The sequence below is a fragment of the Ailuropoda melanoleuca genome, chromosome 6 (genome assembly GCF_002007445.2).
Source record: "Ailuropoda melanoleuca isolate Jingjing chromosome 6, ASM200744v2, whole genome shotgun sequence".
NCBI lineage: Eukaryota > Metazoa > Chordata > Mammalia > Carnivora > Ursidae > Ailuropoda > Ailuropoda melanoleuca.
Window position 1 is genome coordinate 50,768,628 of NC_048223.1, and position 25,787 is coordinate 50,794,414.

General features: G+C 42.1%; 1 protein-coding gene across 1 annotated transcript in view; it reads right to left on the minus strand.

Annotated features, from left to right (window-relative positions):
• Positions 1-11,791, minus strand: part of PRKG1 (protein kinase cGMP-dependent 1) — a 1,120,820-nt gene extending 1,109,029 nt beyond the window's left edge. The window contains exon 1 of the mRNA XM_034662369.1: positions 11,344-11,791. Coding sequence (XP_034518260.1) covers positions 11,344-11,654 — 311 coding nt within the window. The 5' untranslated portion in view covers positions 11,655-11,791. The remainder of the gene's footprint in view (positions 1-11,343) is intronic.
• Positions 11,792-25,787: the final 13,996 nt, after the last annotated feature.

The window sequence follows — 25,787 nt, forward strand, 5'->3', positions numbered from 1 at the left end:
AGTTGAATAAAAGGAAGAAAACTGTAAAAGGGAAAGGGAAATAGGATTTGTGTTAAACACTGAGCAGTTGGGACGATCGGCTACCCCACAGCACACACAGAAAGAGCATGATCTCTGGGGTCACGCACATGTGCATCTGAGCGCTGCAGCCCACTACTTTATTTGGGGAAGTTGTTGAACTTCTTTGTGCCTCATTTTCTCCATCTGAAAAGACAGAATGCTAACCGTACCAACTTTACGAGATTCCCATGAGAAAGGAAAGCAGGGAGCAGATGGAACATACACTAAGACAAATAACAATTACTACATGCACTTTTTAAAGGATTTCTGTGAAAACAAGAGAAACTGTTCTCCGTGGCCAGAAAAAAAGAAAAAGATAAAAGGAAAAAGATGAAGGGGAAAAAAGTGAGCTCACTTTGAGCAACAAAAGTTTTCCCCTTTACAATGATAAAGCAGTGCGCTGACCCACAAACAGCAGTTGGAAATATACAAATGGGAGTCAAGGGCAGGGCGGGGGGAGGGGATCTGCCATGGGTGATTTGAAAACCCACTAGCAAGGTTCACCTAGATATTATTTAATAACCTCTAAGTTCGTCTGGCAGAGAACGCCACTCTTGCCAACCCGAATACATGCATACTCGGGTTATTTTCCATTTATCACCCTGACAGTAACACTAGGAATCCAGAAGGTAGAGCTCTGCTCTGTGCTGATCAACGATGTGCAGGGCGCAGACTCCAGTGATGGTAGCAAAAGATAAGAGAAGCCACAGAAGAGAAAGGGTCACCTGAGAAAGGTAGCCTACTCTGTGATGCCCAATGTTTTGTTTCGTACTTTATGATGAATGTTCTAGTGATAAACATTCCACTTCATTCACCTCTCCATACATCTTGAGGTGGTATCTTTACCAAAATATTTCAATACTCGTTCTATTTTAATCTCTTCATTTCTGAGGACGCACACCGGTACCTCTGGATTGCTTAAAATAATCATGATTATATTACAGATGGAATATATGTTTTGATGGAAACAGGGTACTCTTCAAATATCAGAATTTTCTGAAATAACTCCTCATAATTATTCATCAACATGTCAACAAATTCTCAAACACACATAGATGATGCTTCCAAGTGCCTGAACTCTCTCCATTTTTGGAAGTTTTTCCTGTAGTTATTATTTCAAAAGTTAGAGACCATACTCTTTTAGCAGTTGCCTCCTACAAAAACCTACAACATGTCTTTTTAGGTTATGCATTTCCCACTGAAACTCAAAAAGAAGGGGAGAGGAACATCTTAATGTCTTCAGCAATGCAATGAAAAAGCCAAGGCTGGATGACTTCATGAAGTATGTAAAGACGTGGCAAGAAGTCAATACAAGATGCTCCGTTCACAGTGGTCTTGTTATGCTAGTTGCCATTCCTTCTCATGACGATTGTTTCAGAGGAATATCCATTTAGTTGTGTGCCAATCATGTGCTCCCTGAGCCCGGAGTGGTGTGGTCCTTGTCTCTTCCTGTCCCCACAAGAGAACGGAGGCCTCCAAACTAAATGCTAAAACATCTGGAAGGCAGAGTCAGACAGATAATTTTTCATGTCATCTTTCCCGTTCATGAAGAACCACCAAAAGTCTAAAGTGAAATTCTGAAGAAAAAGAAAAACGACTGTTTTCTGATCAAAGCTACCACTACTTTTTTAAAAAGTCTCTTCTTCCTTTTTTTTTTTTACAGTATTCCAAAGCTTTCCAGATCTGTAACAAGAAACATTGCCCATACAAATGTGTAACAGACTTGTGTATTACATTTTTATAAGGTTGAATTTTAAGTGAATAGCTAGAAACTTTGAGCAATTCTTCCATTTTGTACTGGACCATACGCTATAAAAAAAAAAAAAAAGATTTTCCTCTAATAACTCAGAACTGAAAAAGTTCTCTTAAATACAATGCCTTTACTCAAAAACAAGAGGGACTCACTGGATGGATCTTCCAGTCAGAAAACTACTTTTACTTATCTGAGTTTCTGTAGGCCTGTTCTTCGAACCTTTGCTATCCTCAGCTCCTAAATAAAGGGGTCAGCAATTAGCTCCAGTGAAGGCCACGATGCCCAGAGAGGACCATGCTTGCTGGTGCAGGCAGTGGACTGGGGTGGACTGGGGATGACTGGGGATGACCGCACTGCCTCTCCCTGCTTCTCTCCTCCCAATGACATAATGAGTTGCCACTTGGGCTGAACAAAATGGTACCTATCACATTCAGATGTTTAATATTCCTCTGTAAAGGAGGTGGTGACATCCTGTCAGACCAGTACAAGTCCAATAGAGGGCCCTCTTTTCTGCCTCACCTTAATATAGAATGTGCTACTCAGTCACCAATGATTTAGGCAAAGCGTGTCTCATGAAGACGGGAGTGTGGAGCTCCAACGGCGTGTACGGCGTGATCGCCAGCCCCCTGCAGGTGCAAGAGTGGTTCAAGGCAGCCTCCGGTCTGGAGCAACAGCTCCAGAGAGGCAACATTCAGAATCCCATTTTTCTTCCTTGTCATGACAACCCTTTCTTCCTTCCTCTCAGTCCAGACCTAGAAGCCCAGTCAAAGCCATAATTTATTGATAGAGTCGGACCATTCAGATGATACACAGAAGATCCAGAAAGGAGATGTTTTTCCCTCATGTTATCTCATTATTCCTTGGCCCCGATCTGGTGAAAGCTTGATATTACCATAATACAACTGTTTCAGAAAACAGCAAAATTATTTTGCTCAACTAAGGTGTACTTGTCATCACTGACATTGAATGCAATTAACCAAATTAAGCTGACTGGCTGACACCGTAATTGTTTCATGCTCAAAGAAATACAGTGCTATTCTTAAAGAGCTGGTATCGTCTAGAAGTGAGAACATGAAACTGAACAGTAGAAAGTCAACAGCATTAGAAGACCAACTTTTGACATATATTAATAACTTAGGCTATTTGCCTCCTGCTTTTGCAGGGTCTAAGTCGCTACACCTCCACATAGAAGTCAATGAAAAGGAATCAGTCCTGAAGCAATTTTGGTGAAGTTTAATTTGCATTTATGATCTTTAACAAGGCAAAGGTTTTTAGTATTAACTCATTCTATTTTTGACGCTGGTACAATTCATACACATTGACACTAAATTGTCGCTGATTTTTTTTTTCTATACTAACACCCATCCTTTCTTCTATTCTCAGAATAGAAGAACTCTAACACAGGTATCTTCCCAGTGTCCTCCTAGGAACTCTTGACCTCCATTCAGCTTCAAAGGGCTAAGCCCAGTAAGTGAACACGTGCTGTTGTGCGTGTTCCTTTATTGTTGTTAATTCCCTCTTATCCTTCCCATTTAGGTCCAATAACCAAATGCATGACACGAAGTTGTGTCATATGAAAGTGTTTACTTTCTTTATAATTAACTTCCCTGCGTAATTAATGCCCCCAGTCCTCTGGGCAGCCCTATTACATCTATGCTGCACTTATGTGCTATCCGTCAGCTGAATACATTTTCATATTTTAGGAGGAGGGGGAAAGGGGACAAGAAAGCTTCTCGCTAACTCCCATTCTAAGATTATTTTTACCAAAAAAGTGTTTGCAATTATATTAGCTATTTTCATCCCTTATATAAAGTGCTATATTGGCTGATCCTCACCTGGGAAGAGGATTGAATTGCAAATGTAAATAGGCTCCTATCAGAGACAATTAGGAACACCTTGAGAGTTTTTAACAACAATGTCAGGGGAGAGAAGGCACATCAACCCAAAGGGCTGGCAATCGGGGCCACAGTGGGGTTGTGACCATGGGTGCAGGAACTCCCATCCTCCCCGGGAGTGTCTCCTGAGGGACACATCATGGGGGTCACCTCAGACCTCCCCTCTGTCAGCAGAGCCCAGATCCGCTCACGCAAACCAAACATTCTGGAAAGGGGACTGAGAGCTTGATGTGTTCGTTCTGCTTTCTCTGAAGCCTCTTTGGAAAGTACTCCTCAGCCTGAGCACAGGCTGTTTGCCTTAAAAGGATAAAATATCTGTAGGAAAAAAAACTGCAGCTGGCTGCAGAGACATCACATACCAGAAGGAGAGCGCTACAAACCCAGTGCTGCTCCTCCGAGGGAACTCAGCACCGTCTCACCTTCTTATGCTTCAGGTTGCATGGAAATGTCTGGGACCAAGGACCCAGTCTTACTGCTTAATGAGGCAGCGGCCCCCAGGGAGTGGAGAACACACTTGGAATGATGGCTTATCCTAATGTGTGTCATATTTGAACAGTGGCCAGGACTCGTGGCTGGCAGGAAAGAGGAAACACACTTACCTTTCGAACGGAGCTGCTGCCACTTTTGTGTGCCTGGGTCCTGGGAGGTAACCCCAGAGAGCACCAGCGGACCGACAGACGGACAGGTGCAGATGCTACAGGCCCAGGGGCCAATGGGAGCCGGAGATGCCTGGCTCCACGGCAAGCAGGGCATCTGAGTTGGTCAAAATGGACCAAGGAAAGTGCTTTCCCGAAGGATGGGAATTCAAGTCACCTGGAATAACTGAGCTCGAATGGAATACAGAAGAGGTTCTCAACACCGGCTGCATACTAGAATCATCTCAGGAGGGAGCTAAAGTAATACATCTATTCCTCATGTCCACCCCAGAGCAATTAAATCAGGATCTTTGGAGGTGAGGGGACCCCACCTCCCCAGGAAAGATCTTTTTTTTAAGCTCCCTACGTGATTCTAGCATGCAGCCAAGGTCGAGAACCAACGAGCTAGGTAAAGTAGTGATCACTTGTGTGGGCAGATAAAGCAGAAGTTGGGGGAGGGGGAGTCTACTGCGTTTGTAAGCCCCTCGTCCTTAAAGGTTTCCACCAATAGAAACAGCCAAGTCTTTAAGTGGGACGTTTATCCTGGCCCTTCACAGTGGAGCTACCTGGGGAAATCTTTAAAAAATGCTGACGGGGCCGTGCACTCCCAGGCATTATTACTTTAATTGGCTTGGGGCAAAACCCAGGCATTGGATTTTTTCCGAGTTCCCCAGATGATTCTCATGTGCACCTTGGGAAGCACTGTCCTCTTATTTTTCCTCTTCTCCCCTACTTCGGCCTCCTATTTAATTACCGGTGAGCAGACGCTCCCTGAGGACAGCCTATATGCTACTCAGTGGGTGTGGGCACAACTGCTTAGCCTCACAACCCTTCGGGAAGCAGGAGAGCCCAGCGGCTTAGGGACAGCAGCTCTGGAGGTGGAATTTGGGCTCAGCCTTTTACAAAGTGTGTGACCTTGGGCAAGTCACGTCTTAAGCTTCTCGGAGCTTCAGTGACCCATACCTCAGTGCGTTGAAATGGGGATAATCTGGAGTCTCCCTCAGAGGGCTGTTGGAGCAGTCAAGGGACAAGCTACGGAAAACACAGGGAGCAGTGCCTGACACAGGTAAGTGTCCATAAATGGTAGCCATTGTGATGGAGACAGGCAGTGCCCTGCTTTTTTCCTCCTCATCCTTTCCTTCTGTACTACGGCCTGCACAAACACCCCCAAGCCCTCCTGGTATCAGACTGAGGGATGTTTCAAAGGGACAATACAAGGCATTCAAAACGAGCACTGGTCTCAAGGGAAACATCTTAATGGTTTTCTGCCAAAAGCCCAGGATGGCTCCCGCTCCCAGAGAAGGCCACCTCCGATGTCCTCCAGTCCACGAGTCTCCTCCCTACGGCTGTCTTCCTCCACAAAGTGCTGTCTTACTTGTCAATTCCGTTCCAGTCACTGCCTATTGACTCGCCCACAAAACCCATCACTCCTTCCCAACGTCCCCGCAACTCTGCTGCAGCTTTAACGATGGTCCTCTTGTCTCTCCTGTCCCTTATCCATCCTGCCTGGCCCTTGGGCATTTTCCAAAATACTCATTTTGTGCACCCCACCCACCCCTCTCTTCTTCCCACTGTACTCTCCTGCTTTGTTCCTAGTGATAACCATGATTATAAAACCCATCCAGAAGCAAGACCCTTTGGAGAGGCTGCAAGGAGCCCCACCTCTTGTTAAACCCCTGTTTTCCCGCAGCCACAGTCTTTGTGCCATTGTTCGGACCGACAGGACTGTTTTGGAGGGAGCACATTCCTCCGCTCTCACTCACAATTACACTCAGGGAGTTCACACGGGCGGCACCTATCTCACTTCGCAGAGACTGAATGTGAAGGAGAAGCCGAGGAGCCCAGGGAGAGCCGGTGTCAGGAGGCTGGGTGCGAGGAAGTGGAGAGGGCTGCCAGGGGAGGGGTGGCAAGCCCTGCCAGCTCCACCACTCACATTAGGATTCTAATTGCCACAGATGTGATTGCGTAAGAAGCTGGGAGCATACTGGTCACTGCGGCTTCCCCCGCGTGCTTATTGATCCCAGCATCTTGCGCTCTCAGAGCAGGGAGGGTTCGAGGCGGAGGGTCTGAGTGCCAGCAGCAGGCCCTGGATGGGCAGCAGCACCTATGGCAGCCGTGGCAGAAAGAGCAGCAGCCTGGTGTTCAAATCCGGTTGCTAGGATACCATGGAGACCCTCCATGGCTAAGCAGACAGGGGAAAAAATGCGTCCATATGCCTCATAACCTGCAAACAGCAACAACAGAAACACGGTGTGCCCAACTCTTTAGTGAAATACTAAGTAGCAGGCGCCTGGAAACGTGGCCCGGGAGAGCGAGGAAGCTGGCCATGGATAGTCTCAGCCTCTGGAGCCACTCTGTTTAAGGGCTTGTCAGCATTTTCATTATAAACCCCGGTGTAGGGGTCATACAACTTGACTGTGTTTCAAAAACACCCAAACAGGGTTTCAGCAGCCTGGCCTCAGACATTTTTCTAAAAGCTTCCACGACCTCAGTCTGAATGCGCAGGCCGTCATGTCAAATGAACGATGCAACTTCAATGGGAGAGTCTAAGAGGACAGCATTAAGTTGGAATTTAACTCTTCCACCAAAACAAGGGAGATGAATTTCAGAAACCGACTGCAGGTGCAATTCTCATCTCCATCCCGGTGGCCCGGTGTGTAAGGAGCCTGCCGTGCTGGCCTGGGGCGCGAAGGGAGATTTTTTCCGATGAGAATACTCAGCAGCGAGACGGGAAAAGGAAGTTGTTTTCTGTACAGTGGGACTCACGTCTTAGCGAGTTTTAACCATCTGCTGCTTGGTTCCGTGAAAGGCTCTCACCTAGTTGGGCCGGTGACAGCTCTCATCCGGGCTGTGCGGGCAGGAGGCGCTGGGCTGGAGGGACTTTCTGACACTCAGCGCTGGGCTGATGGGAACACTGGGTGCTCCCCCGAGTACAGCGCGCCGTGTGCACATGCGCGTCTGGAGCGTTTGAAACACCAGTAGAAATGCCCTCTTGCCTACTCTATAAAACAGAAAGCGAGGTGCGCATTTTCTGTGGCCTCAACTTGCTCTTCCTCAGCTCCCACTGCAGTGTTTTGGTGCCGCCCCTAGTTGCTGTCAAGGTCCCATGTGTCCTGTCGGCCAGATGGTCCTGTCCATTCCCACGGCGCCCCTTCCGTTCCCTGAGCACCTAAGTCCGGCAGCCCCTCAAACGCCCCGTTTAAACACCCCACCTGCACCAGACGTCCAACACCATGAAATTAAAGGGGCGCAATTCTATTCTGCCAACGTTCGCAGGCGTCTCCTCTGCAGTTGAACTTACTCTCCACCTTCTAGAATACTTGTGTGGCATTAATTCCTTGAGGCAGGGCCTCTGTCTCTCTCACCTCTAATGCCTCAGGATAGCTGCACGTGGCAGACATCCCATAAAAGTACTCAACAGAACTGTAGGGCCCATTTGGAATTTAATTGCTCCCTCTAAAGAAATCTATGTTTTAATATTCTACTATCTATGATTATGCCAAAATTCTAGTATTCTCTCAACTTTTCCAACAAAATTTAACACACAGCCTTTAGGAAGATACTGTTTCTCTAGAGATGTGTTAGTGTTCAGTTTTTAAAAATCATATAAGAGCTTGTTAAAATTAATGCCTCCCTAAAAATAGGAAAATCCATTTCTTTTCACCCTCGGCTCTTCCAAAGTATTTCACAACCAAAGAGTGAAACGTTACAAAACATATCATTCTCTGAAATTTAGCTACCTCTGGGGTGAAAAGCATCAGGTGAACAAAAATTCAGAGACAGTAACAACTTTTTATAGGAACTTAAGTCTATACAGCCCAATTGAAATGACACGCAACCCTGGGACAGCAAAATGGAAAAGATTTGAGAATATTTACAACAGGTAAAGGGTTTAGATCAAAATGCTGGAGACTAAATGTTCTGAACTGTTACAGGGTGTTCAGGAATGAAATATCATGAAATAAAATTACTCTAAAAGTCCATAAGAACCATCCTATATACAGAACCAACAGACTATCTGATCTCATAAAATGGATATTTTTATATATATTTTTTCATGTTTAAGGGATTAGTTGCTCAATTTATTTCAAAACATATAGCCTAATGGTTCTACATTCTCAAGTAGTTATGTGGTAGTAATGGAATAGAGTACCAACTTCTAAATCAGTTCTTTACTTCACATTCCTAACAGAGGAAGGACTTAAGGGATATTTCTATACCAGTGTGAAAGAAACAAACAAGAACACTCCCCAGCCCCCACCACACACACACACACACGTTCAGAAAGAGCTCCCTGGCTCGGACAGAGTACTGCCTCCCATTCCCAGTTTACAGGGAAAATTCTAAACCAAAAATGTTAAAATGATTTAAGTTAAACAATTTACATTTTACACTATTTTTAAATGATCAAAAATCATTAAAAAAAGTTTTTCAGAATTATAACCCTCAGAGGGCAACCTCAGTAAGCAAAACGTAAACATCTTTGCATATATAACTGAAAACAGAACCTTAGCTGGGCAGTTACCTACATCTAATGAAAAGAGAACAGACAATTCACAGGAAGTGAATTTGAAATCCATTTTAGGCTACTTAGGTGGTTTCCTTTTAACTCGAACTCACAATGATCTGTGTGTGAGTTTCAGAAAGAGACTATATATAAGTTGTACTAAAAGCAAAATACAAAGACATAAACACTTGTTGCCAGTCAGCCTGTACAATCAGATTACTCACAGTGAAATAAACTGAAATTCGAGCAAGTCTTCTTTGGTTTGGCAAGTTTTCCTAATTCTTTGTGGAGCTATCTTGCACAATCATTCAAATGACATAAGGTATAATCATTTTGCATACAATGTAACTTCTCTTTCAAGAAAGGTACACTTTACCACTTAAGCCAATTTTATTCTAGTTTTCTTTATGTAAGTGTGAAAAAAGAACAGATGTTTTTCCAAAATTATTTAAGCTTGGAAGACATTCTATCCTTTTTCTTCAATATAATCCTTCAGAATCACCAAAACCATCATGGTGATACCTTAAACAGCTGATTTCTTTAAAGCACGTTATTAAATAAATATCAGAACGCACAGCATTGTTCCATAGATAAAATGTTTATTATAACAGAATGGTGTGAATTATGTGCCACGCTAATTTCATTTTCTACCATGGACTCGTAAAAAAAAATTTAGTTGTTTTGCATGTTGAATACTAAGAGACTTCTCAAACTTAACCCCATTTCTACAGCTCATTCCCTACTGCCTAGATTCCTCCAGATCTTCTCTGATCCAATGTTTAACTGGAGTTATCAGCTGGCTTGATCATGCTTCATTATAAAACCTATTAAAATGGTCTTTTTATGAAAGTCGAGTTTTCTCTGTGTTACTCCAAAGTCCTGCAGACACTAAAATGAGACCCTATCCAATACTTAAAAATGCAGAGAGCTGTCTTGGAGTTATTTTTTCATTATGCAAAAGTTGGCCCAGGAGAGATGGCCATGTACCTCGTTAGCTAAAACAGGCAAGCATGTCGGGACTGCAAATTAATTTACTGGAGAAAGTTGAAGGAGATGCGAATCATTCCGGTCCCCAAGGCAAATCTAAGTCTACTGTTCGGGGCAACTTGCTGAGGTCAGACTCTCTGAAATGTTTACCCTCATTGTTTCTTCCCCATGCTCTGGGAGAATGCAAACTCCGTCTTAAGCTAAGCCTGCATGAGGAACAGTAAAAGCTCTATGGGAACCAACAGAGGTAGGTATAACTCTTAAGTTTTCAAAAGTATAATCGGTACCTGCCCGATAGCTCCCCCAAATCCAACAAATACAAATGGAGACAATCGTGTATTTACCCTTTCTCCTTATATTAATTTCTTGGGTTTGTGAAGTGCATTATTATGTAACACGTGTCATGAAGCCAGTGTGATGTAGTTGGGAATCGAGTAGCAAAATCTCTCATGTTATCAATTATGTCATTACCTAATAATTAAAAATACCATTCATTTGGGTGCTCCCCCTCATTCTATACTAATCGTGTGTTCCTGCCACTTTACTCTCCATAAGGTCTCTCTGCGTTGAGAGGTGTATAACAAGTTGGATTCAATTTTCCTACCCAAGTTATGAAGCCCACTGACATCAGAACATAGTTCTCTAAATGCAGGAAGGATACCAGAGTGGCTGCATCGGAAGCCAGGAGTAAGGCAAACAATGTGTCCACATTGTCAATAAAGGGAAGTGTGCTCCTCACGCTTGACCCTGGAAACACCCAACCTCTGGATAGTCCAGGCACCTCACTGGTACCATTATGCAAATTCCTTAAGGAAAATAAGCAACATCCTCCCTCGGATGGTATGAAAAAATATTTTTTTAAAAAAAAATCAACAGACTGGGCTTCCATTTGCGGGCTGTTAAATGCCATCCAATTCAGAAAATCAAAAAAATCTTCCCTTTTCTATGCGTATTTGCTTATTTTTGACACTTTGATGATGACAGCACCTCAGGTTTGAGGGGTACCAGCGTGAATCGCCGGCATGTAGAGAAATCCGGGCGAGCTACAAAAGCAGAGAAAGTAAGGGTGATATCAGACTCATTTCATTTCAAGTCTGATGAGCCTGCATTTAGGATTTTCCGGCTGGGCAGGTTTGCCAGGGTATTTGGGAGACGGGGCTTTTTATTCCTCTTCTCGCACTCACATGCACACACTCACACACACGGCCGGACACACACCTGGCGCGCGTTCGAACTATGTGCGGTGGGTGGCATAGATGAATGTGTATGTCTATTTTTTAAAAATAGCTTGACATCTGACAAAGACACGAAGGCAAACGTAGGTGCAGCGAGTGTGGCTCTGAGAAACGTGCACAGCGCGCGAGAAGTGCCCGTTAGAATGCAACATCTCTGAGGGTGAGGACAGACATGGCAAGCGCGAGGGGCGGGGGCCGACACACAAGACAGAGACCCGCAGTTCCCCACCGACAGGGCGCCGCGAGGACCCGGCGCCGCACCCCTGCTTACTGTGGGCTCTTGGGGTAGAAGGGCAGGGTCACATGGCTGAGATCCTGGAGGTCGAAGGCGGTGGGCTCGGCGGAGATCGCCTGCCGCTTGGTGCGCGGCTCGCCCTGCAAGGTGCCGGCGCTCTGCTTCTGCGCCTGCTGGGTGGCCGGCCGGATCACCGAGCGGTACTTGTCCAGCTCGTTCTGCAGTTTCTGGATCAGTTCGTCCTTCTGATCCAACTCCAGCTCCAGCTCGTCGATGAGGGCATCCCGCTGCCTCAGCTCCTCGATCTTCTCCTGGAGCGCGTACTGTAAATCCCGCAGGGTGCCCATGCTCCTCCGGGCCGCCGGGCCGCCTTCCTGCCGCTGCCGCGCGCCTTGGGGCTTGCTCCCCTCTCCGGTCAACTTTCCCCAAAGTCGCCGCCGCCTCCCGAGTGCAGACGCTTCCTACTCGAGCCCAGAGCCAGCCCTGGCTTCTGAGCATGCCCAGTCCGCCGCTCCGGCGCCGACTTTCGGTGCAGCTCGCACTTCTCGGGCCGCCGGAGAGGCTGAGCGTGGGGACCGCGAGACAGCAGGTCCAAGCCGGGACTGAGTCGAGGCGCGGCGAGCGCAGGGCCGGAGGCGGGCGCAGGGCGGCGGGCGCCGGAGGAAGCGGGCGCTGCGCCTGGGGCTCCTGATAAGCCGCGCGGCGGGGCGGAGCGGGCGGGCGCGCCACTTCGGGGTGGGGAGGTGGGGGAGACGCCGCGGAGGACCCCGCGCAGACCGGGGAGGCGCCAGCCGGGGGACACCACCCCCCTCCCGCCCTGGCACCCCCGCCTCGAGGCCGCTGGGCTACGGTCCTGGCCGCGTCCTCGGGCAGAGCGGGCTCGGCATCCGAAAAGCTCCGGGGTCCGGAGGTGCTCCGGCCGCCGGCCTCCCCAGCAGAGGCTCCCGAGCTGCGTGGCCGCGTCTCCCCTCGCTCACGCCACCCTGCCCACGGGGAGCGCCTCGCACAGGTGGCTGGCGCTGGAGAAGAAACTTGCCTCCCGCTGGAGAGGAGCCCGCGCCCGGGAGGGCTCCGTGACGCGCAGGTGCCTGTGGGGAAGGGGCGAGGGGGGCGGGGCTTCGGGTTCGTCTCCCGAAGTGGGGCGGCTCTCGCCTAGCTCCTGCCAATTGCCCCCCTTTCCGCCCCTTCCAAACTCACACGAAGGAACTCTTTTTAGGTCTGGGCCCGAGAAGGCCGCTCAGCTCTCCCTCCCACCTGAGCTAGTGTCTGCGGAAGAGTTTCTGGCTGGGCCTCGCGGCTTCCATTTGCTTAACTTGGGGCGGGGGGCGGGAGGGGGGCAGGAAAAATCAGTGCCGAGCTCCAAAAAAGTCCATCCTGAAACTGAACTGTATCTTTAAAAAATATTCCTTCTGTGACAACCAAGCTGTTAGAATGGTCTCCTTACACTTGAATGGCAAGACACAAACTGTGAAGAGGAGGGATCATGACAAGAAGAGGGAGCCCAGATGGGCTGCAGAAAATTGTGCTGTACCACCCCACCTCTATCCACTCCCCTCATCTCCACCCACCTAGTATTTCCTAAAATGATGACAATTAGGTTGCATCTCTCCGTGGAAGGGGAATTCTCCCATCATCTGAACACATGGTCAGAATCTACAAATATTTACTTACTACTCACCTAAATTCCTAATATTTAGCTAAATCTTCACCAACTCATCCAACTTTATAGCACCTTTATTAGCAGCCCCCTAATTACTATTCCCGAGCACTGCTCTACTTGGCCATTCCTTAACACCAAAAGTCGATAAAAAAATTCATTAAAATCGAACTGCAATCCAGAACTATTCCCTGGAATCTAAACTTAGCCAGGAACGAATATATCAGTCTCAAAAACAAATTGCTTTTACTTTTGAATACACAACTTTTTCTATCTGAAGTAAAAAAAAGGGGGGGGGGAGAAAAAACCGCAAAACAAAAAACAAAAACCCAGCTAGCCAATGGCACTTAACCAACTTCTTGATTCACAGTGTATCTGTTTATAATTAGAGGTGTGCATGACAAAGGATGTACAATCCTAAATGTTCTTCCACTTAGATCATGATCTAATACTCTTAGCACAGATGATATAAGACGCTTAATTTTTCCGCTTTCCAACACGGACGTTTTCAGAAATACATTTATTTCAGAATGTAATACATAAAGTGGATAATTCCCGAAACAGTTTCATTTGTAATGAACAGACCATGAGTAACTTACAAATACTGACAGTAGTGAAATAGTTCCGAATTGTTGTTTTAATTAAAACTAAATCAAGCAGAAGGGCTGTGGCTTTGTATAACTGACTCTATCCTAAAACAGAGCTTCTGTGACAATTTCCTTGTCCCAGGCAAAAGGCCAAATTCGTACTTTATTTAACCTATGGGGATTCTTTAATTCCATGGGAAAATGTTTAAAATTAAATGCCTTTTTCCTATAGATCTATATAGGGGTCCCTGAGGCCAAGAGTTTATGTCCAGAAACATATCAGAAGCAATGTACAGGGGTATCTTTAGACAACTGCTAAGCAGGGTTATGTTTTAAAGTTCATTTGAGGCTTAAATGGAGTTACTTAGTGTCTTTGGGCAGCACAAAGTAGGAAGATTCTTCATTTGTAGAAAGCCTGTCTACATGCACAAAGGAAAATAAATATTCAGGTATTTTGAATAAAAGTGGAGTTTTTTCACACTGGGTCATGCAAATATTTTTCACTATTTAAGCTATCACATCTACATGCCACTAGAGGAAATATCCATGCTACCTTTCATTCTTGTGATAGAAAATGTATCTATCCCATGAGGAATTCTATCTCGAGTCAGAAGTCTGTTATAATACATGCAAAGAAAGTAAATTGCCAAAATATATGACTATTACAATTGACTTACACTTTTAAAAGTATTCAAGGTATAAGGATATATTTAGTTATATTAGCCTGTACTATGAAAAGAATAAATTTAATTCCCCCCCTCACTTTATAATTACATATGCAAAATCCTGAATTCTTGACTTTTCCATTCTTGGAATCAAAGTAAATATTTTAAGTAAGTTTGCAATGATGTTCCTAACTGGTTGTTTAGATCTTAAGGGGCCTGGTTTTCCATCTCAACCTTTTGAGTGATCCCAATCTTTTTTAAAACATCTTTTAAAAGATGTATTGTACTTGGTAAATTCTGGAAATAAATTTTATGTGAAAAATCAAGGTCCTATAGTTACACTTAACAGACAAATGTACTGTGTGTCTCATGGTAAACTAAGTTGGCTAAACTATAAGATCAGAGATCAGGCACAAGTCTCCTTTCTGCTTACTAGGAAGTGAATACACCAATCTGAAATGGAGTGGAATGGCATCTACTGCGCTCTCCCGTTGCCTCTATCATGGGCTGAGGTCTCCATGGTAGATGCTAGAACACAGAGCAATTCAACATTGAAGGAACTGACTTCAGACACTAGAATTCCATAGTCAACTCACAACTGGCTCTTCAGCTGGTCTCTCTTTGTTCCCTCCCTAAGGGAAGCTAATTTCCACCGGTCACCAGACCCACCTGTGGCATATTGATGCTCTTCAGTTCTGCACCCAGCTCTCACGACTGAGAATACACTATATCATGCCTTCCTTATTCAATCTCACAACCATTTAAAGAGGCATTCAATAAGGCAACTCTATCATAATACTGGCTCTTAAAAAATAAAGTCTGTAGAATGTATCATCCTTCACGAAAATCATAATTAGCCTCAAAAGGACACTCATCCGAGTGTCCGTTCCACTGATGCCCCATTTCGTGGAAGAGTCCTAAGAATGAAATTTTCTTCTGCCATTTCATGTACATATCTTGAGTAGAAACAAACAGACAAAACACTGCTGAGCTGTTTAGGCGATGGAAGCCACTCCTTACAGAAAACTGCTACAGGAAACAAGTACCCCTAGGAAATAGGAAAGTGACCGTTCCTGGTAGACATGCTGGCATGCTCTAAATTGCTAATCTTAATCAAGGCCACAATAAAATAACTAACTTCCTTGAACTCTGAATGCATGGCAGGCACTGTTTAATGTAACCCCACCAGCAAGTCTTTATTATTACTTCCGCTTACATTTGAAAAAAGTGGAGGCAAGGCATCGCCCGCCTAATGAATGGCGAAATTCTGAAAGAGGAGGAAAGAGAATTTTTAGAAGTTCTTCTTCCCAAAATTGTCTTCATTCCAGCACCATTTCATTCTGGTTGAAGGTGACTACCTTGCACCCATCTATCTGGGATTGTCCTGGTTTTAATACTAAAATCACTTAGACCATCCAGGTCTTAAAACTGAAGTCCTAGGTACCCCTTGGTCCTGGACAAACCAGGATAGTTGATCACTCTATTTAATTCAGGATTGCTGAACCTCCCTACTTTATCAATATTTTCAAATTTTACCTTCACAATTACAGATAGAAAAGTCAAACCTAGGAAGATCTGTAATGATAATACCTATTACTTTAGGCACATTACGAACCCACTTACACATTTGTTTGTGTCAATATGTTTTAAGGAAACAATCATCCTATTTCAATGCATAAGAGGATACCACAGGAACTGTCTTTGGGCTATAAAGGGCATGAGTCATATGATAGAATTTTAATTGAAAGTAGACAGAGATTCTAGGCTCTCCTTTTGGTTTACTGTTTTTATAAAACTCTGGACTTCAAACATATTGGCTTTACGGGTAAACCACAATAATTAAAGCACCTGCTATTTGATTAACTCCTACAGAATTAGATTATTCTTATGATTATATTTGGTGGACGATTCGGCCATCGGAAACCCTGATTTAAATGGATATGAGTAAAAATTCTAATGGTTTGGCTTTTTGAAGTTCAACTTCTGTGCATGATACGTTCTGCATCGAAAAGAAAAAAAGAAAACCATAAACCATTAATGATGAAAAACTTACTGCAGAGATTTGGAAAGTAATAGTGCATTGTACCATAATTGCTAATGTGCTTAGAGTTTAATACCGAATTAGTGTCATGCCTAATATCAGTTGAAATGAATCCTTATATTCCACAGCTTAAAATGATGGCATGTTATTATGGAGCCTGAAGTGGTGTTCATGAAAACCCAAGCACTGTCTGCCAAAAAGAACACTTCTCTGGACTCTTCAGGAAGCTGCTCATTTCCAAATAATGTTTCCAAATAATAGAAGAAATGACATGTTTTTAAGAAGAATAGAATTTGGTTTTCCATATTTTTTTCATAAATGGCGAATTTTAAAATGCATAAAATGGAATTTAAAATACTTTGTTCACGAAATATCATTTTGCTACATTTTAAGCCCAGTGAATGTATACATGAGGACACAATATTGTAATATCTCTCCTGACTAATAAATTTATTTTCTCAGTCCTATTTCAGTGGTTAATCTCGTATGTAAAGACACACCATTTCGTAAGTTAATACATCAGTCTTTTCCACAGGATCGTCAAACTATTTGAGACAGTAATTCTGCGTTTGAGAGCATGTTTGACATCATGCAGCGTATAGAAGAACAGCTCTGTAGTCAATGCCTTTTGGTTGCTGATCTTACATCGCATTTAACAGCTGATAAAACTCGGCCACTTTCAACCTACATGTTTTGTAATCCACATTGAGCGTAAAAACTAAAACTACATTTTGCTAGTGAACTGACTACAATCGGTAAAGTGAGAAAGTACTGAAGATGTAAGAAAGATAATAAAATGGAAGTTTGAGTGAAATGGGCTTTTATCGCTGAGTCGAATGAATGCATGAGGCAACAGAAAGCTAGCAAGGCATTTGTTTGCGCTGTGAGAATGTCGGAGATCGGGAAGACAGGGGAGGTTGCAGGCAAGAGCAAAAAGACTTAGTAGGGAAGCGTACAGAGAGCTTCATCCTCATGAACTTAATGCCCAAGTAGACAGCCCCTAACTTCTAATTCTCTTGATATTGTGACTTTTATACGATCATCATGAGATGATTGTGGTGGAAATCCAGAAATCCACCTTTAGCGATGGGCAAGTGAAGTGGTAGGCTGGTAAAGCAAGTGGATATCATTCTAGGGTGAAGACGTGGGACTGATATTTATGAAGCCATTACCCATGGACCAAGAATAGAGACCCAAGTTGGGGCCCAGGAGACACATATTTTCACTATGCATTTGTAACCAACTGTAAAATTACGTCACCTTGCCCAATCCACATATTTTAAAGGATTCAGTAATTTCTCCCTGGTCCAGACTGTATTTTTTAAAAATCATTTTTCAAAGCACAAAGCACAGGCATTTGCTCTCATAGGTAAGAATGCCCCATAAAAAATAAATATCAAATAGAGACTTTTTTACCCTTTTTTGGTATTAGAATATTCAATGTCTATCTTGAGTCACTGAATTATGTGAGAATGTTTTTACTCAAATATCAAAGTTAATTTAGGGAGCTATTACAGAAAATTCATCTAAGTTTTCCATAGAATACAGTACAGCCACAATTCTCACCATCTATCTTTCTTAGAAAAGCATCTATGTTGAATACCATTTTAAGTGGAAAAAATGACAGAGAAATCTTCAAAACATTTATTTGTGGAATGTTAAAAGCAATTGCTGCTGTTAGGAACATACAGAACTTAGTGGAAATTGCTTATTTTCACTTTGCAGTTTCCACTGGTCAGACCCTCTATCCGTACACTGCAAGTAACATTCTCTGGGCAGTCAGCGAACGGAAACTTAGCTAATATCACAGCATTACCACATGCACCCCATTATTTAATTTAGTTACTCTCTGCCTGTATCACTAGCACTCCCAAAATACAGAGAACTAAAAGACGGTTAGCACTGGCTGGGATGGACACCCCACCCTTCCCCACCTGCAAAAAAAAAAAAAAAAAAAAAAAAAAAAAAGAAAGAAAAAAGAAAAAAGAAAAGAATGAAAGNCATAATGGATGTCACAGAATTGAGCTGAAATGTACCACTGAGATTATGTAATTCAATATCCTAATTTTAAATTTAAGGAAATTCGAAGGCCAAGGAAGTCAAATGACTCACCCAAGGCAGAAGCAAGTTTAGAACCCAACTGAGCCCATTCCTAGCACCCTGTTCTTAAAGTTACCTTATTCTTTCACTTCATGCTTTATGATTAGTGCACACAGAACCTGATTCAGTTCATATGAAAATCCCACCAACTATCTCTTCATAGGTAATAGCTGTTAAGGTCAATTGAGAACACTTTATTTTGTGCAGAAAACAAAATATATCAAAAAGTCTTTAAAATATCTAATTAGTTCTATATGCCTCTCCCTATACTCAAACTGTAAGTAACTGTTGTTCTATGGAAACCGACTCGACCGTGTGTGTGTGTTGTGTGTGTGTGTGTGTGTGTGTGTATACACTTGCACATGCTTCAAAGTCAGGCATATGCCAGAGGTGTGATATTTAAACCACACCCTCCTAATCAACCCTCATTTATGTCAAAGTAGAGGTGAGCATGCGAGGTGAATATACCCGGGGAAACAGAGAAAACCACCTCACTTACTTTTTCATTTTTCAGACACAGTAGCTCAGGTCTCTCTTCCCATCACAGGGTTTTTAAAATCTTTGTGACAAAAGACAGCATTACCAAGACAGAGAAAATTTCTCTCCCATTCGTACAAATTAAAAGGTAACACCTTAAACCTAACATAGAACTCTCGAGATACAGATGGTGATACTTGTTTGAGTCCCTGAAATCGTGCAGTCTTAGACCACTGGAGATGTCTATATAGCATAATAACTTCAGAAAATGCCAAAAGATGATTTTGTTCATTTAGTATTTCTCAGTGGAGTACTCTAAGAATTTTCACAAAAAGACAGTAAAGACATATTTCAATGCACACTGAAACATATAGCATTTAAAATCTTATTACATTAGTATTTTCCTAAAAATACTTTTGTACTTTCATATTCTCAGTATATGTTCTTTTAATCACCAATCTATTTACACAGCGAATTTTTAACATATTATATGACTTTCATATTCGGCAACCAGGGAATATCCAATTGTGAGAAATCAGAATAATTAATGAAGAAAACACAAAAAAACAAGAAGCATATGGTAACAGCTGGTGGAATACTAAACTCAGTGGTCAGTGAACAGCCTTGCTAGCAAGCCCATAACTCTAACTGAGAGCTCTCACCAATCAAGTATATACTACAACTCAGTGTTTCCTTCAAGTGTGAACTAAAGAATACTGGTTTCTTAAAAAAAAAAGAGGGAGGGTTTCCACAGTCAAAAATGCTTGGGGAACACTGAGGAAAGTTCAGTAAATCAGATTTCTTTCTGAATTATTTCATATAACTTCCAAATTTCCGATATATATTTGAAATCTCCAAGATAAATATATAGAAAATATATACAGTTGATTCAAACAACGAGACTTTCTTTAATCTAATACTTTAAGTGCTGAACCTGAGTATATATGATAGTGAATTTTTGTTTTTTAAGATTTTACTTATTTATTGGAGATAGCGAGAGAGCACAAGCAGGGGGAGCAGCAGGCAGAGGGAGAGGGCAAAGCAGACACCCCACTGAGCAGAGAGCCTGAAAGGGGGCTTGGGCCTGAGCTGAAGCAGACCGCTTAACCGACTGAGCCACCCAGGCGCCCCTATGATAGTGAATGTTTAAAGGTAAATTACGCAACTTAGTGACAATTGAACAAGCAGCTTCTCAATCTGTGAATTCCTCCTCAGTATCTACGTACACAGCAGTATCAGAACACGCAGTCCTGATCCCACCAATGGGACTGCTGACCATCAGCATCTCCCCTTGAAAGTCACAATTCACCCAGTCTGTGACCACGGCCAATGACATGGCAGAAAACCAGAGAACATGACAAATTTGCTGCTCACAGGAAGGGCTAGGCTTGCCATTTGACCCACAATCACATCTCCTCTCTTTACAATTAGGGTGGGTCACTGGATTTTTATTTGGGCTGGGAAAATGGTCGGTGAAAAATTAAAATGGGACTGAGATCCCAGAGAACAACAGATTAATAATTAATCACAAAAATGTTATACTGACCTTTTCATTCTTATAAATCTCCAGGCACCAAGCAATTTCATTTTAACATTTCAGAGGTTTTCCACTGGTGATTCTCTTTCTGCCTTTGAAATCCTTCACCTAACCCCTTTCATGACCCTAAAATCTCAACCCCATTACCTCCCCATCACCAGTTCCTTCATTTGACTCATTATCTCAATGAATTCATTTTTCTCTTCTCTCCTAAAATATCATTTCCTCCGATAATCCTTCTGAATCATCCCCATGATATTTTCCCTTATAATAGAACTTATTATTTATAATTATATGTTATTTTCAAGGATATTTGTTAAATAGCTGTCTTATCATTAGACAGTAAACTCTAAGAAAACAAGGAACTATGCCTATTTCGTCCACCAGCACCTAGAACAAGCCCTCCCTTATATTTGTCCATTGCACTAATGCAATTAATTCAAGAAATATTTATCTAGTATCTACAACACACCACCGCCAGTAAACCGAAAAGTGGACCCTTCCCACCTTTTCTCCATCAAGAGATTAAACCATCAAACTGAACTAAATATCCATTGACACAATACAGAGTCTGCACCCCTCACGTGGGTGTCACTTGGAAATGCGTGTGTCCTCAGCCTCTGAAACTTCAGTATGACCACCCGACAGGCAGCTGCCCTGTATCCCAGGGCTTAGGCAGGTCACATGTTTGTCTGCTTTGTAAATAGCACTGATTTCCTATGTTCTTCCCAGAAATATTTGTTGTATCTGTTGCCCTTGGACAGGTGCCTTAACCACTCAGAACAATCACCTTAGGCAAAACCTTTGAAACTACCCTATGTGTGTGCAGCCACGAAGTGTATATAGTAGAAATGTGTGTGGGGGGGTTGATATATCGTGTATATGTGTGTGTATATTATGTGCATATATACACAGACACACAGTTAACCCTTGAATGAACACAGGTTTGAAATGCGTGGACCCGCTTACACGTGGATTTTTTTTTATACAGTCCAGTACTATGTGAATGTAGTTTCTCTCCCTTATGATATTCTTAGTAACACTTTCTTTTCTCTAGCTCACTTTATTGTAAGAATACAGTACAGAATACATATAACAAACAAAATACGTGTTAGTCGATTGTTGGTGTTATTGGTAGGGCCTCAAGACAACAGCAGACTATTAGAGACTCTCAGTAGTTAAGTTTTGGGGGAGTCAAAAATTACACGTGCATTTTCAACTGCACGGGGGTCAGCGTCCCTAACCCCCATGCTGTTCAAAGGTCAACTGTGTGTGTGTGTACTGAAAACCAACATCAATACGGTAATTACATCTTAAAAGTGAATACAGGTAATTAATTTCTCAGTAACAAGACAGCGAAAGGTGCCATGAAAACTATGATATGATGATTTTCGGACAACTGCTGCTTTAGCTCCCCATAATTCTGCATGTCCTTTCTGTGCATAAGAAATCAAATATATCAGAGGCTTAGTTTAAAACTGTGGTTTTTTATGCAGGAAAAAAACACATAGATATCACTCTTCGAACATATTTCCCTGCTTAAGATAACGGTTTTCTACCTGTCATCCTGAATATTTCTAGGAAACAATATTTCTTGATACCAAACCTTCTTTCCACCTTTTCAAATCGCATCTAGACAGTCTGCAGAGAGCAGATCAGTTCTTGGCAGAGGTGGGGTATGGGGAAGGTGGGAGAAATGAGTGAATTGTTTGGGTTTGATTTTTTTGTCTTTTTTTTTTTTTAGTTAAAATAAATTGAAAAAAAATTGCACCTAGACAATCAACTGTCTTAATGTACTTTTAAATCACCAAAATCCCAGAGTCTTTCTTACTTTCAGGCTTATACTACATTGTCTTCAAGGTTCAGTGCTCTTTCATATAACACGGGCGCCTGCAATTTCTTTCTTCTGTTTCTTCCCTAGCTGCTCGTTCCAAAATGCTGACAGCCATATTTGGAGTTGGCCTGCTTTTTAGAGTCCTTCTTAATGCTTTTTTTGCAAAAGGTATTAATGCCATCTGATAGTGTTTTGAAAGCAGATGTTTCCAATTCCAATTGTGAGTTAGGGCGGAGCTGATTAATGCTCCTGTCCTAACCGTCGCCTCATTGATAAAAGCTTCAGAAGATCCGATTGAAACAGAGCTCAAAAGCAAATTAATCCCCCAAAATACTTCTCATCCAATAACTTAATTCGGAAAGTAGATAGACTTACCTCCTTCTCCTGTCTTGTTCTTTCTTTTGCTCTTTCCATAGAAACTCAGAAATGGCCCTTCCAACGAAATCATAACCTTACTACCAGTCAACCGAACGCCAAAGAGCTAATCTTTGGGAGCTAACGATAACCTCAAGGTTAAACAGCTGTTCATTAAACCCAAAGACAGAAGTAGATAGTTTGTTAATGCAAAAAAAGAAGTATTTCTTAAGTAGATGTTTCCTATAATTTCAAAAAGTCAGCTAAAGGGCTTCCTAAGTTCTCCAAATTTACTGCACTGTATAGGTTTTATAATAAAGGTAATTTTTGACAGGTACCAAAACCAAAGCTGAAACTTTTCCTATGAAAAATATAAAAGGAGACCTCCTCTCCCATGGAAGAAAGTCAGATCTGGAGACAGAGACTCAAAGCTTTGTACACATATACCCCACAAATTTTTTTATAAATGAAGCCTTATGGTACAATTGTTTCATGCTGCTTCAGACTCTGAATGGAAACCTTAAGTTTCTGATTTGCAACTGCTTAAAACTTTGGATCTTCAAGAAAAACTGAATGTCAATACAATGTGAATATAAGACCTTTCTTGACATTGCATTACTTATCTCTACTGGTTCTTATTCATATTTTTCCTCCTAAGAAATAGGAGTCTAACATTGCAGTTCTCATTATACATCATCTTTTTGGATGCAGGATTTCTTAAGGGGAAAAATACATATAAATGATCAATAGTAATTATGCTTTATAAAAGAAAATATCTTTTTTTTTAAAGATTTTTTATTTATTTATGTGACAGAGAGACAGCCAGCGAGAGAGGGAACACAAGCAGGGGGAGTAGGAGANCGCCTCATTGATAAAAGCTTCAGAAGATCCGATTGAAACAGAGCTCAAAAGCAAATTAATCCCCCAAAATACTTCTCATCCAATAACTTAATTCGGAAAGTAGATAGACTTACCTCCTTCTCCTCTGTCTTGTTCTTTCTTTTGCTCTTTCCATAGAAACTCAGAAATGGCCCTTCCAACGAAATCATAACCTTACTACCAGTCAACCGAACGCCAAAGAGCTAATCTTTGGGAGCTAACGATAACCTCAAGGTTAAACAGCTGTTCATTAAACCCAAAGACAGAAGTAGATAGTTTGTTAATGCAAAAAAAGAAGTATTTCTTAAGTAGATGTTTCCTATAATTTCAAAAAGTCAGCTAAAGGGCTTCCTAAGTTCTCCAAATTTACTGCACTGTATAGGTTTTATAATAAAGGTAATTTTTGACAGGTACCAAAACCAAAGCTGAAACTTTTCCTATGAAAAATATAAAAGGAGACCTCCTCTCCCATGGAAGAAAGTCAGATCTGGAGACAGAGACTCAAAGCTTTGTACACATATACCCCACAAATTTTTTTATAAATGAAGCCTTATGGTACAATTGTTTCATGCTGCTTCAGACTCTGAATGGAAACCTTAAGTTTCTGATTTGCAACTGCTTAAAACTTTGGATCTTCAAGAAAAACTGAATGTCAATACAATGTGAATATAAGACCTTTCTTGACATTGCATTACTTATCTCTACTGGTTCTTATTCATATTTTTCCTCCTAAGAAATAGGAGTCTAACATTGCAGTTCTCATTATACATCATCTTTTTGGATGCAGGATTTCTTAAGGGGAAAAATACATATAAATGATCAATAGTAATTATGCTTTATAAAAGAAAATATCTTTTTTTTTAAAGATTTTTTATTTATTTATGTGACAGAGAGACAGCCAGCGAGAGAGGGAACACAAGCAGGGGGAGTAGGAGAGAAGAAGCAGGCTCCCAGCGGAGGAGCCCAATGTGGGACTTGATCCCGGAATGCCAGGATCACGCCCTGAGCCGAAGGCAGCCACCTAACAACTACGCTACCCAGGCGCCCCTATAAAAGAAAAATATCTTATTAAGTATACCTTTCTTTATAGTAAATATTTTATTCAGTTAAAAATAATATGTTGTAGAAAATGGGATCTAATTGAAATTTTCATTGGTCACTTTTTAAAATACAAGGTTAAGCAAATTGTTGTGAAATTTATACTTCTCCTTTGCAAGGTTTATTTCAAATATATTTCCTAAATAGTACACAGCCTCAGCAAACAGTACATTCTTCACATTTTCCCCTCAGCTATTAAATACTCATTTCTGAGGGCTGAACTACGGAACTAAAGGTGCAATTGCACCCTCTACTGTTCAAATTTTCTATTCCACATTGAGCAAAAAACACTTGAACACATTCGTTATAAAAGTAACAGGTAAACCCTGTTGGTTTCCATTTGACATTAAGTAACAGATCTTCAAACAGTTAAGCTCTCTGTGAGAAGTTCCTTAGTCATAGGAATGGAAAGTGGACATTTATACAGTTACTGGGACCAAACTAATTCAGAAAATTGTGATTCTCATCGATGTGCTGGAAATGTGAAGTATTCATTAACTTATTGACAGAAAATAGGAAAGGAGAGGAAAAATATCAAGTCACTCAAGCCAACAACTGCCATGCACTTCTAATAGCATATAAAGTACACCCAATTTTTTTCAGGTTAGAAATTAAAATAAACATTAGTGTCGCCCTGAAACTGCACTTGAAGATCTAAAAAAAATTAGTTTTGAGATCTTCTTATTTTCAAAGCTTTAAAGACTATGAGCTGGAATTCATAGCCTATTTATTTGTTCCTTTCCTTTCAACCTATTTTCCTTGTCTTAATTAGGGAGTTGTTTGATATTTATTCAAGAGATTTTCTTATCAATTTCTTCTTCTATTGATAAAGAATTAGCTTGTTGCTGGCAAACCCCTCACAGGAAGAATAACTAGAAAAGCTAGTTTCCCCTCCCCCCCACCCCCTGCCAGCAAAAAAAATGTTTGAGGCAAAAATTCCTGAGCAATAGGGTTTGAAGGGCTAATTATCTCAGAGGAGAACAAAGTCCAGAGAGGTAAACCCAACATTCAGTGGCCTTTTGGAGGCATTTACAAAATTACAAAACATTCCTAAAGAGAGTAAATATCTGACTATGAATTAGAGGCTGAGAGGCTAAGAAATCGACAAAGCGTCTAAATGTCCAATGGGGCCAGAGGGACAAAGGCTGGAGTTGAGGCCCAACCAGTTCAAAACCATGAAGGCCAAACGTNCGGAGGAGCCCAATGTGGGACTTGATCCCGGAACGCCAGGATCACGCCCTGAGCCGAAGG